The sequence below is a fragment of the Montipora foliosa genome, chromosome 2 (genome assembly GCF_036669935.1).
Source record: "Montipora foliosa isolate CH-2021 chromosome 2, ASM3666993v2, whole genome shotgun sequence".
Classification (NCBI taxonomy): Eukaryota; Metazoa; Cnidaria; class Anthozoa; order Scleractinia; family Acroporidae; genus Montipora; species Montipora foliosa.
In genome coordinates this window covers 44,148,510-44,161,009 of record NC_090870.1, presented here as the reverse complement: position 1 = coordinate 44,161,009, position 12,500 = coordinate 44,148,510, and the positions used below count along the sequence as shown (strand labels likewise).

Sequence of the window (12,500 nt, the reverse complement as noted above, 5' to 3'; positions counted from 1 at the left end):
ATACATATTTAGTGACTCCAGCTTTCAGCCGAAGCAAGAATTTGATCGTGATATGAAAACTTACTCTCTTGGGTTTCGGGTCCTTAATAAAGCAGCATAACAACCAGGAAGAAGCGACAAACAATGATTAAACACCGCCGTTCTGTCGCGAAAGGCAAGTTCGATCGCGCAAATTCAGTCTGGTTTCGTAACGTTTCCGGGTACTTACCCGGTTTTGCAGCGAAGTTCAGGGTTGTTTAACCTCTCGTAGATTTTTGATCGTGTTTTGCTACGTTCTGCCATATCGAGGAAGTGGTTGACTACCCTGCCCAAGTCAAAATATTACTTATTGACACACTACGCCATCTCGTTTTATATTTATATCTTGAAGCCGACTGAAACGAAAGAGAGAGAACTGGACTTTCTTGTCCCCAGACTCACCCGGCCCTCTTGGCCCCGAAATCAGTTTGCGCGATCTGATAACTGAGATGAATTTTAGTTCGGTCATCGATCGCACATAGACATTATAAATCTTCTTTCATTGAAATAAATTCATATATTTGAATTGCGTGTAAAAGACGAAAGGGTGAAGTGACATGTCCTTGCACTTATCTTCCCCCTTTTCTAGAGAAACTGTGGTGCTTCCCTCGGTGGCAGTGAGGAACAGGAAAACTAAGTTTTTCTAACATTTGTAGTTTTATAAAACGACCTGATAGAGGTCGAATTTTTCTCTTTTTCGCGAGCTCGAAACGTCAGCCAGACAATAACCACTACAAGGTACTAAGCGGCAAATTAGAAATGTGTGGACATGGTTTCTTTCAGACTTTGGAAAGATCAGTCCCCTGGGGGTGAGGTATTCACCAAAATTTGCATTCTTCGGTTGGGAAATCTCTTCCCCGTTGCATTGCTTTCCCTGGGTAGGGGAGGTGTCGGGGGTTTACTTTTTGTCGAGTGAGGTGGCGTGATGTCTAGACTGCTAGCATTCCCTTCCTCCCGCTTTGGTCAGTCAACCGAGCCGAAGGGAGAATGGCTTCTCCTCTCGGCTTGGTTGCGTGACTGACTAAAGCGGGCGGTTGTCGACTGACTCAGAGTCTACATGATGTCTGGACTGACAAGCAGTCCCGCCTTCGCCGCTTATACTCCTAGTCAACTCGAGAAAGGGTTGATTTCGTAAATTGCACCTCCTCCGTCCCCAGTGACATGGAGGGTTTCGTGACTTGCGTCCAAGACTTATTCGGGTTGCACGTCACGCAAGTGAAAACATAAATCGCTTACCATTTGAAAAATTGAGTCAACAAATAGAAATGTTATAGAAGAGGAATAAATAAACAACGGGTCCAAGTTTCAAGGCTGTGCGATATTCCGTACTTGAGTTATTCGGCGAAATTTATTACTCAAATTTGTAGAGTTTAGTATGGAGGCGCCATGTTGGTGTACTGCTGTCTTTAGCACTCTCTGCTGTATAATGACCTAGCAAACGGTCGTTAGTATATTGGCTGTTTAGGCCACATAAATACGAGGGAAATCGATGTTTTTATGCAACTGGCATGTTTTTCGAAAGCGGTCAACATGGCACGCACTGTGCAAAACGCTGAAATTCAAACTGTTCTATTTTCGAAACGAAGCACAGTACCGAGCTGAAAACATGCAAACAGATATATTTGTAAAACCTCTTGTAGCTGATCGAGATAAAAACTCAAAAGGCCCTTTAGTTTTGTATTTTATTTTTTTGTGACGTCACGTGCAACCCCAGCAAAATACAGATACTCAAGGGGTGCACCCCTACCCTCAAAGGTCCCATTATGCTCCAGAATTGACAACGTTGGTGAACTCGTGTGTGGATCGGAAGCAAGGCGACGGTAAGTTTGATTTTAACTGGTTATTCTTTGCTTCGTGATAATAGCGCGTTAAGTTTCTTATACATTAAGTTCTGTATTGGTTTCTTTGTGAGACTTCGTGAGCGAGACTAATTAGAGCTTTTCATGAGGGGCAACGCTTTCGCGTCTTCTGAAAGCGGCCGATTATTTCGGTAGTATCGAAAACGAAGCACTCGAAAACGAAGATCGAAGCACGAAGCACCCCGAAACTCGAAAACGAAGCACTCTATGTCGAAAATGAAGCACCGAAGTCGATTACGAAGCACCCTAACTCGAAAACGAAGCACCCCACAACTCGAAAACGAAGCACTCGGTCTTTATGCACCTATTAATAATGTTAAGCTGCTGGGTGGGGGGAGGCCGGGCATAGGCGGGGGATTTGAACTCAGATCAGTTTTTCTGTTCAAATGCCCGGCCCCAGGGAAGTCATCCTGGGTCAAAAAAGTGCAAATCCCTCACCCCAGGGGCACCCGGAGCTTAGAACGATCTGCCACATGTTCCAGAGCGTCAACATCCGCAAACTCCTGCCATTCGTCTTTGAATTGCTGAACCAAGATTTCGTCGTCAATATCAATTTTGAATTCTGTTTTCACCGTATTGATAAATTTAACTCTCACCAACTACCAGAGCCTTACGGCTCTCGTCGTACTGAACAAGAACCTACATAGTAAATTTAATTAAATACATTTATTATACTTATGAATTCAAGCAAGCATACACAAGTTGCAGGAAGAAAACTCATGAATATTCAAAGTATGCAAAAAAGATGCACCAGAACACAATGCAAACAAAGGCTTTTCTATTGGATTACATCTCAACCTTGTTAAAAAGATTCGATGACCTTTGTCTTACAAAATATAGAGCAGATTCACTCTTTCACTCATGGCGTTGAGGGAATCGCAGAGAATCGGTTTGCTTCTAGTGACTTCTGGGTAATCCCAAAATGGCGGTACTATTTTTCAGTCTTTCTTGGTCATTCAAGATGGCGATCAGCCAAGATGGCGTCAGTGGACCCCACTCTTCTAACGGTTAAAGTCAAAAGTCCCGACGCCCGGAACTCAACGAATGATCAAAAGTCCCTACCACGGGCAAACTTGTAACGTCAAATCTCCCTCCTATGCCCGGCCTCCCCCCCCCAGCGGCTTAACATTGATAGGTGCATAAACAAGACAGTCCCTAATCAAGCATTGATCAAACTTGTCAGGGTCAAAATTTAGTGACGAATCTAGCACGATAATGGAGAGAATACTGCGCAAAAACTATTTAACTGCGAGGTGTTGAAAATGCATTTCCAGAGGCCTGACTGAATTAAAGGTAACAACACTTCAAAGTGGCATTTCCTGTTTCCCATGCAAATAAAGCATGTCAAGCTTTACCTTTTGTTGATATTTTTCTTCTGTAAAAGGTTTCTTGTACCTTATTTACTCGATTAAGCATGTCCGGACGACAATAATAATAATAATAATAATAATAATAATAATAATAATAATAAAATTACCATATTTACTCGATTAAACGCCGCATCCAGTCAGAAGAACACGGCGTTTATTCGAGGATTGTAAAAAAAGCGAGACATTGTGTTATGTGTTAACTACACAGTGCACTTTACTCACAGAATTCTTGCTTTTCGATTGGGCAATGGGCAAGCAAAGTCAGAGATAGCTAATCATACACAAGCCCTGGATGGCACAATTTTTCCGTTTGTTGCTTCTGCTTAATAAGCATCTCAAATTTTTTCATGTATATTATTAAGTAATCACATGATTTTCTCATGCAATTCGGAATAAATAATCGCTTGTAAATTTTTTCAGCAAATTGCACTTGCCCTACGAGCTATTGCAATTTTGTTAGCCTTTGAAGAAATTCAGTTGTGCTTATTTATTCCAAATTGCACTCGAAATCATTTGATTACCTACACTAAATGCCCAAGCTGAATTGCTCAATGTCAACACATCATGCAAATATCTTGTGGCAAGATCTTCTGATCTTCGACCCATAAGTGACAGTGGCCAGCTTATCAAAATAAAATAAAACAATCACATAGTACCACTGCCTGGTTACCTGATCAAATAAGGCAATAGGAGACCTTTACGATTGGATGAGATCGAGAATTAGTTTCCTTTGAGGTCACTCACATGAATAAATCACACATAGTGAAGTTTTATTTTGTCATAAGAAGTGACTTGACCTACTGCTGGTGGAGATCATTGCAAAGTACAAAGTTTCTCTATGTACATTTCACGAAATACAGATTTTCACTTTGTTTCATTTAGCAAATTTCAGTTAGCTATTGTAGGGACTGTTTTTGTTAACATGGACATTTTACAGTGGTACGTGCAAATGTAATGTATGCTTGTCGTTGATTTTAGTTATTATTGATTTTACTATCTTTTTTTGTTTTTTTTGCTATTTTCCCCCTGGGAAATAAATTCAAAACCTTGAGCAAAATTTTGAAAGTTATGCCTTTTCTGTCAAGGGTCTGTTCTGAAAGAGATTTATAGGGTTCAAAGATTTGTGGGTTTGATTCCCACTTTTCTCTCTCCTTGGTTGATACGAAAAGAAGTTCCTGATGCTGTTACTCAGCAAAGGTTCTCTGTCCATTCATCACATTCACAGTGGTAAGGCCTCACTTGATTTCTGTTTACATATATAAACGCTGCAACACTCAACAACACTCATTTACGCATTCATAGAAATCATGGCTCGAGACTAACTTTTCAGCTCACTAGCCTAGTCGCTAGTATCAGGTCTGATTTCACTAGCCAAATCTAAATTTGCACTAGCCAGTCTCGTCTTGCGCAGTTTCGTTCATTTGTAAAAACTATCCGATCTCGACCCCAGAGCTCTTCTCTTGACTGAGGGTGAGAAGAGCTCTGGGGAACCCTGAAACAAATTGTCTTCTCATTGGTTTTGGTGAAGAACAATCAAAAGCGTCTCTAATTTTTGGCTACAAGAACCCTATGATGCATGTTCTCACTACATAGAGTTTTCCAGAGACTTGGGTCGATCCGAGGCCCTGGTGACAAGAATGAAAACTATCACGAAAAAAATTCCACTTTTGCAAACACAACCGGCGCTTTTGGTAAATATTTCCACATTGTCATATCCATCCTCACAACAGCAGCGCAAATAAGCTGGAGTGTACGGTTTCCCATATTTTTCTCACAAAGGCAAAGTTTTTGCGGCCTTGAGGCCAATTTTCACAGAGACATTGCCATATCTTTGCAACTCACTTAAAATGCAGTGGAGTATGCAAAACATGGAAAAAAGTAAATTAAGAAATAAACCGTCTGTACATAAAACTAAACTGCTCATTTGGAGGTCTGTGGAAAGGCTGTTCCATTGATTATAAATGGAGCTATTTGCAATTGAAATTTCAACGTGAATGCTCCATTCTACGCGTGAAGCACAAGAGCAGCGGAATGTGGGAAAATAAAATTATCTTAAATTGGATAAAAAGGAAATTCGGAAGGACAGAATTGGCTCATATAAGATTTCTTTTTAATAGTTTCAACAGCAATCCTTGCGTTTTGTGCTTGAATGGTTTTTCAGAATCAATCACTGTGATTTTCATTACTCTTCATCAAAACATATCACATGCATAAAAGTTATCGTCGATTGATCGCAAACAATCAGAAACAATTTACGATTGTGTTTCCATAATTATCATTGTTTGGTGGCTTTTGCGTTCACTTGCTACTCGTCGCGAACAACACGTAATGATAGAGAATTTTCTATATCTTGCGTCTTGTTTGCGATCATCGATGATTGCTCGGAAAAGGTGTTTCCATCTACCCAAACTGTTTGTGGAAGGTGCTTGCGATTGTTTGCGATGGAGTTACGCTTAATCGGAAACTAGGCTTTAACAGCAGCCGAAAAGTTCCACATGATTTCACACGTGTCTGATTAATCGTTCATAACGGGGGGCAGGGAAACTGTAATCCGCAATTGCCTCTTTCTTTTTTTTTTTTCAACTTATCATTTTCTAATGCAGTAAATTTCATAGAATCCGCTCACAGTTTCTGTTTTTGTTAGTTTCTATCCTCTCCTGCTCCATTCATACGAAATAATTTTCATTTTTGTTTTCATCCAGAACTCCACTGCTTCACAACAGTTACATGTACTAGCCCCATGGGCTACTGAAAGCTCAAAATCTACTAGTCCAAACTGAAATTTCACTAGCCTGTGGCTAGTTGGCTACCATTATTCTTGAGCCCTGTTATCTTCTTCCCTTCCACTTCCAGAGGAAGCCAAAGCTTTTAGAATACACGTAAATCCATGTGAGATGCGGCAACATTGTACATCAAAAGCAAATTTGAAACTATTATAATCCTTTCAGGCAAATACAATGACACTAAGGATTACATTGGCATCAAATGTGGAAGGATGGGACATTATGATGAATGGGCAGTTAGAAACTGCTCTTGCTGCTGATGACAGAGTCAAAGTCACTGGATTCGTTCCTGGTCACACACAAGAACAGAGAGATCATGCCACACAGCTGAATGTTGCATTACACGACGCAGAAGTCTATGATGGTTACGACGTCAATGAGCGACTTGCTTTCCCACCTGATAATCTTGAAATTGATATCTTGATTATGCATTTCTATGGTCGCAATGTTGGACGGCAAGCCCAAATTATAACAAAAGCAAAGAAGTGCAAGTGGGTCCTTGTCCTGCACACAATCAGTAAGGAACTAGAGAAATATTTGGAAGCGCCAGCTCCAAGTACAGATGTCCAGGAATCAGAACATGATCTACAGTTGAAGCTTTGTGAGAAAGCCGACCTTGTGCTTGCCGTAGGTCCTCAAGTGGCAGAAGCTTACAAGGCTGCCCTTCGATATCTTGGAAAGCAAAAGGAAGTTATGACCCTAATGCCTGACATTCCAAGGGAATTCCTTTCTGTGCGTGCTATGATTAAGAATTCTCATGAAATATTTCGGGTGTTGATTAGTGCCTCAGCCAAGTATTTTAAAGTCAAAGGTTGTGACATTGCTGCAAAGGCTTTCAAGATTTTGAAAGATCCATCATTTCAGCTTATACTTGTTGTGAAATCAAGTGATGACACTGATGCTGTGGAAAAAGCCATGCTCAAAGAAGGAATTGGCTTGAACCAATTGACAGTACGGAATTTTTCTGGTAGCAGTGACAAATGGTGCCAATTACTGTGCGAAGTGGATCTGCTCATCAAGCCGTCAAGGGTAGAGGGCTTTGGAATGAGTGGTCTTCGTGCTATATCTGCAAATCTGCCAGTTCTCATCAGTGGAAATTGTGGACTCGGCATTGCTCTAAAAAAGCTACGTTCTGGTTGTGAGCATGTAGTGGATTCTCAAGATCCAGAGATCTGGGCAGAGGAGATAGAGAAGATCAAAGCAAAAGATGTCCAAACCTGTCAATCTGAAGCTGAGCAGCTTAAGAATGAATATATTGAAGAATACAAGTGGGAGGACAAGTTCAATTTAGTGGTTGACAAATTCTTTGAAATGATCCCAAGGAATGAAGGTAGAATTTTTTAGATTTAGGTCATTCTTAGGTATTCCAAACTACAAAAATTAAAACTCTTACATTACCTGTCAGTTACATATTACGTCTACATGTAAGAATCAATTCATGAATAATTTTCAAATCCAAATCATTGTTATTGAAAACATGAATTATTTTAACTTAAGGTCTTACTCATATTTATTGTTGTTTTCATAGAAGCCATAGGGAGAGATTGTGAAGATGGAAAGCTTAAGTATGGTGTTCAGGAGACACAAGAAGGTGAAGAAGATGACAGCTAGCTTGCATCAACATCTGAAAAGTACTATTCTACACATGAGACTACAATGAGCTGGGGCATGTGACAGACAGCTGTACTTCCAGCATACTGCTTGACAGGAATGTCAAAAGGTGGTATAAAGGGGATAGTTAATTTCAGGCCTGAAGTGAAAGCAAAATCCCTTAAGAATGGTGCCTGTTAATTCAAAGGTATTTTGGTGCAGTTTATGAACATGCAGGAAAAGCAGATCTTAACAAGAAAATTTTTGCAATGATAATTAATGTATGGTGTTCTTTTCCAAATTGAAGCTTAATTATCTCTGAAAAATGCATGGTTACACCCAATTTTATTTTTATATACCATGAGCACTTGCTAAGTTCTGCATTCTCTGCATACAACTGTAGTTTTAAACCATGCAAAAGTATCTCTATATTAGAAAACCGCTTGTCAAAAATACCTTTTTCAAATCCTTCCCAAAAAAAAAAATCCGGATTTAGATTTAATCCGAAGTGTCCTCCTCGAGTGTGGATACTTTGGATTCATGGTTTTTGGATTTTGCCAAAAAATGCAAAATCCGTTTTCAGATTTTCAAAAAAAAATGCGCCCATAGTAAGCGTCACCCATAGGAAACCAGAGCGCCTCAAGGTGCGCAGAATGTATGCGCAGTAACAATAGTAAGCACCATCTGTAATTCATTAACTGGGCCTTAAATTTACCGTTGCAACCCTTTCCCCCCTACGAGTACTGCCACTAACAGACCTGACTAATGCCAGACAATGTTGAGTATCAGATTTTTTTGGATACAAGGCACACTCGGTTATAAGACACCTTAACTTTCAAACTTGATAGCTTCTATTTCACAAACTGAAAACCTCATCAAAATACTTGGTTATAAGACTCATCTCAAATAGAGGAATTTCGTTCAACTCGTCTCTAGTTATGCTGTCTCAACTGAAGATTGCAGTATGTCAAGAAAATGGCAGAAGGAAATTCAACTAGAATTTAGAAAAAAATCTTTAAATCCTGCTGTTAGTACTTTCTGGTGGGTGCTTTTTTTTGTACAACGCTAAGAAGCGATAGACTGCTCGCAGTCCCTTCTGAGTTAACCTGCGATCAGCCTCTATTTTAGTTTCACATGGTACGTACTGTTGAGTTGGCGAAAAGAGAGACGACATAAGAGAACATAATTATGGACAAAGCTAAAAATGGGCCTGATCGCAGGTTACTTGTGAGTTAGTCGATGGGTCCACCTTGGTCAGCCAAGCGAGAGAGAGAGGGAGATAAAGGGACTACACGATCTTCTGTAACCAGCGTGTTCAGAATCTGCCGTTGCACCAGCAGTGGGAAATTCGGATTGGTCCGTTGATGATGGACTGCTGTCAGATTGTCATACCAATCTGCCTTCAATTTTCCTTGGGAAACAAGAAGCGCAATATGGCTTTGGCAGCCTTTCAAAATTAATGGGTAACACATTGAACCCAAAGAAGAACAGAAACTTGCAGTTGAAGCTCTCCTATTGGGCAAGTGTGTCATGGCTGTGCTACGAACTAGTTTCGGCAAGACCATTTTTTATGAGAGCTTTGTAGTCTTAAAGGATACGAGTGACTTAAATCAAACGCCATCTCACAGCATCAATGAAGACCAGATTTCGGTCAAACGATTATCTGTGGGTACTAGCCTTTGAGAAGAAGGGGAATTTGTTGAAGGACACGGCTTCAAACAAGTATTGAGTCATCTTTTCTGCAGAACAAGCTCTGTCTTCTGACTTCACTGATTTAATGATACATGTAGATGATGAATTGTCCATTCTAATTTGACATGCACATAAATGTTCCCATGCTGTGTAGTGTTACTTTACATTAGCAATAAAAGAGGCGGAACCATCTGTAATCACTTTCACTAATTAGATTAGATTCTGCAGTTCTGAACAAGTCGGTTACAGAAGATTGTGCAGTCCCTCTCTCTCTCTCTCTCTCTCTCTCTCTCTCTCTCTCTCTCACTTACGTGACCAAAGCAGGCGGTTCGAGTAACTCAGAAGGGACTGCGAGAAGTCTAACGAATTGAAGGCCATCATCACAAACGTTGGTATGAGGCCACCATTTTGGAATCGCAGTAAGGGGAAGACTGGACAAGACAGCGGCACAGGATCAAAGGCCCATTGCTGCACGAGTTTTGTAGCAAGAAGATACTCGGCTACAAGACAACCTTGAGTTTAGATGACATTTGGGGCCAACTAGCAATTTCTTTGAAAAAAAAAAAAATGCTGCGCCTTATAACCGAAAAACTACAGTAAATGTACATATATATATATATTTGAAGTGTGGGTTATAGATGAAGAGTGACGTGATCCTTGCACTTTTAACTGGACAATTTGAGCAATACTTTTGTTGTTGGAGCCACCTGAATTTTTTCAGGTGACTATAACAGACAATTGCTCAAATTGTCCAGTTAAGAGTGTGAGGATCATTTCACTCTTCGCCAGACAATATTATTATTTTTATCCATCAATGGGGGTCCCCTTGAGGGGTGAAAGGGTTAAACAAATAATTATTAACATCTACTCAAACTCCCAGTCTTGAAACCTTTCCCTGCCACTTATAAATTTTACTCTGTGAACAGGCAAATGCTTTTAGTGCTCAATGGCAAACCCCTCAAGGGTTTAAGGCAATCTTTACCCAAGAACTCTTCTCTTTTGTATGTGACTGAGGGAAAGAAGAGCTCTGGGGAACCCTAAAACAAAGTGTTTTCTAATTGGTTTTCGTGAGGGACAATGGAAAGCGTCTCTGATTGGTGCATTCATGTTAGCATCAGGAGTGAGCAGGTGTCGTAAGGTTCAAATAGCCAATTTCGGCTATAAGAACCGTATGGCGCATGTTCTCCTACTGTACATAGAGTTTCCCAGAGCCTTGGGTCATGCGCAGACATACATGTAAGATCCAAGGCTCGAGTGACAAGAATGGGGTTTAAGGGTTCATGGCATACCTCCCACTAGTCTCCTGTAGCTCAGTAATGGAGCATTACAACTTGTCATCGGACAGTTGCAGGTTCAACTCTTGTTCTTCCACAGTATGCCCGAGTTATTAATGATAATAATTTTATCGCTTTATTCATTGACCCCTGGAAGTGAAACTTAATAGATTTTACCAGAAACCCATAAGGGTTGAAACGTGTAACGCGCGTTCACAGCTTCCGAATATTCAGTGCTAAGTACCATATTTGGAAACCCCTCGCTCCAGTTAATTTCGCGCGAGAACATTGGTGGTATTACGTCACGGTGTTCTTGCGAACTGATTGGTTGAATGTTTCTCTCTTGTTGTTCCAAATATGGTACTTAGCAAATTGAATATTCAGAAGCTTGTTTCCCAGCACACAAGGGGCCGTTACATGTTTCAACTCTTATGGGTTTCTGATTTTACTATGACTAATGCCACTGAGACGATTTTACTCGTCAAGGGAGGCGGTCAAGGTGTCAATGGGTTAAGTAAAACAAAGTGCAGGCTACTGCTTGACATAAATTTAAAGCATCAAACTTCTCTTTTTCCAACATTTTTGTTTCTTTTTAGAAGTTTCTCAATATTCGTAGGATAAAAATTTCATCATGGTGTTTGCGGTTTTCTTTAGATGCACTGCTGAGTCACACTATTATCTGATGGGGACAAAGAAAAACCAGATTTATTTTTAATCCAAACTGTTTGTTCACTTGACTTAGCCTGGTTGAATCCTCAGCTGGAACAAAACTTAGGGTCTTCAAATTACTGAGGAGAAAGTTCTCCCTTCTAAATGCTTAGGCTTCCAAGTCTTGCACCCATCAAGGTTCAAAACTCCATGGGACACCAAGAACCCTGACACTATATACTAAGGGGTTGGGAGCATAGTTTCCAGTATGAAAGAAATGTATATTTGAAGTGCTAGTTATAAACAAAAGATACATGTGGAAGTGATCCTCGTAATTTTCTGGACAACCTGAAAAATTCAGGCAGCTTCAACAGGATTCCAACCTATGACCTCTACAATGCTGGGCTGCTACAATAAGCTGATGCTGGGCTGATGCCTGATGCTGCAATGCTCTACTAACGAAGCTGTGAAGCCAATCAGTTGGGAGCAGGTCCATTGAAGCCGCCTGAATTTTGCAGGTGTCTGTAAGAGACAACATTGCTTAAATTGTCCAGGGTTAATGTCCCCAACCCTTTGATGTCCAAACCGGCCGAAACCAGCCAGACTTAGTATTTTACTCTGTCTAATGCCAGACGACATTAATCGTCAATCGGGAACCCCTGGGAGTCAATGGGTTACTGCAAGGACCACTTCTATCTTTCATAGCCTCCAGTGCTGTGGTCTGTTGTTTAAATTAAATATCCTAGGTATATTATTTTAAAATTAATGTATTTTTTTTTTGTTTTTGTTGTATTATAATTTTTATTCAACAGAGAATCATGTAACAAGATTAGATTTGAAGCATTGCATTTTCCTTAATAGCTAGACGTATTTTCCACTGGGGAATTTCTAAAATGAAATTTCCATTCTAACCAGAATTGGCATGTTAATTTCATCTTATAAATATAGTACTGTATTAAAATGTAATCATTTCTTGAATTTAAAGCAAAATAAAGAATAATTTTAAGGCTTATCACTAGTGACTTGGTTACTTTAATAGCTCCAGTACATGCGATGGGGTTGGAGTAGTACCCTGCACCCCTGCTGTAAGTCATCATGGTAGAAGCTAATGAAAAAGGTTTGGGTTGCCAAGTGCCTTTGGGTTACCTTTGACTTTGGTTGGCCTCTTGTCTTGTCTAGGATTAACTGTGAATTTGTAAGCAAGACTGCTGCTTAACGGTCACCTGGGGCGCCTTACTTGTGAGCGCGGGCGACCAAATTTCTGAA

General features: G+C 40.3%; 2 protein-coding genes across 5 annotated transcripts in view; one reads left to right on the top strand and one right to left on the bottom strand.

Moving 5' to 3' along the window:
- Positions 1-376, bottom strand: part of LOC137993229 (rab5 GDP/GTP exchange factor-like) — a 17,887-nt gene extending 17,511 nt beyond the window's left edge. The window contains exon 1 of the mRNA XM_068838946.1: positions 209-376. Coding sequence (XP_068695047.1) covers positions 209-282 — 74 coding nt within the window. The 5' untranslated portion in view covers positions 283-376. The remainder of the gene's footprint in view (positions 1-208) is intronic.
- A 1,402-nt stretch (positions 377-1,778) lies between these two features.
- Positions 1,779-12,500, top strand: part of LOC137993230 (uncharacterized) — a 15,287-nt gene continuing 4,565 nt past the window's right edge. The window contains exons 1-3 of one of the 4 annotated variants that reach the window (XM_068838947.1): positions 1,779-1,838; positions 6,196-7,360; positions 7,559-12,500. The exon at positions 7,559-12,500 is cut by the window's right edge and continues 4,565 nt beyond it. In XM_068838947.1, the coding sequence (XP_068695048.1) occupies positions 6,205-7,360; positions 7,559-7,641 (1,239 nt within the window). In that variant the 5' untranslated portion in view covers positions 1,779-1,838; positions 6,196-6,204 and the 3' untranslated portion in view covers positions 7,642-12,500. Of the gene's footprint in view, positions 1,839-4,143; positions 4,475-5,949; positions 7,361-7,558 lie in introns of those variants that run through there. The other 3 variants (XM_068838951.1, XM_068838948.1, XM_068838950.1) reach the window with 3 other exon arrangements.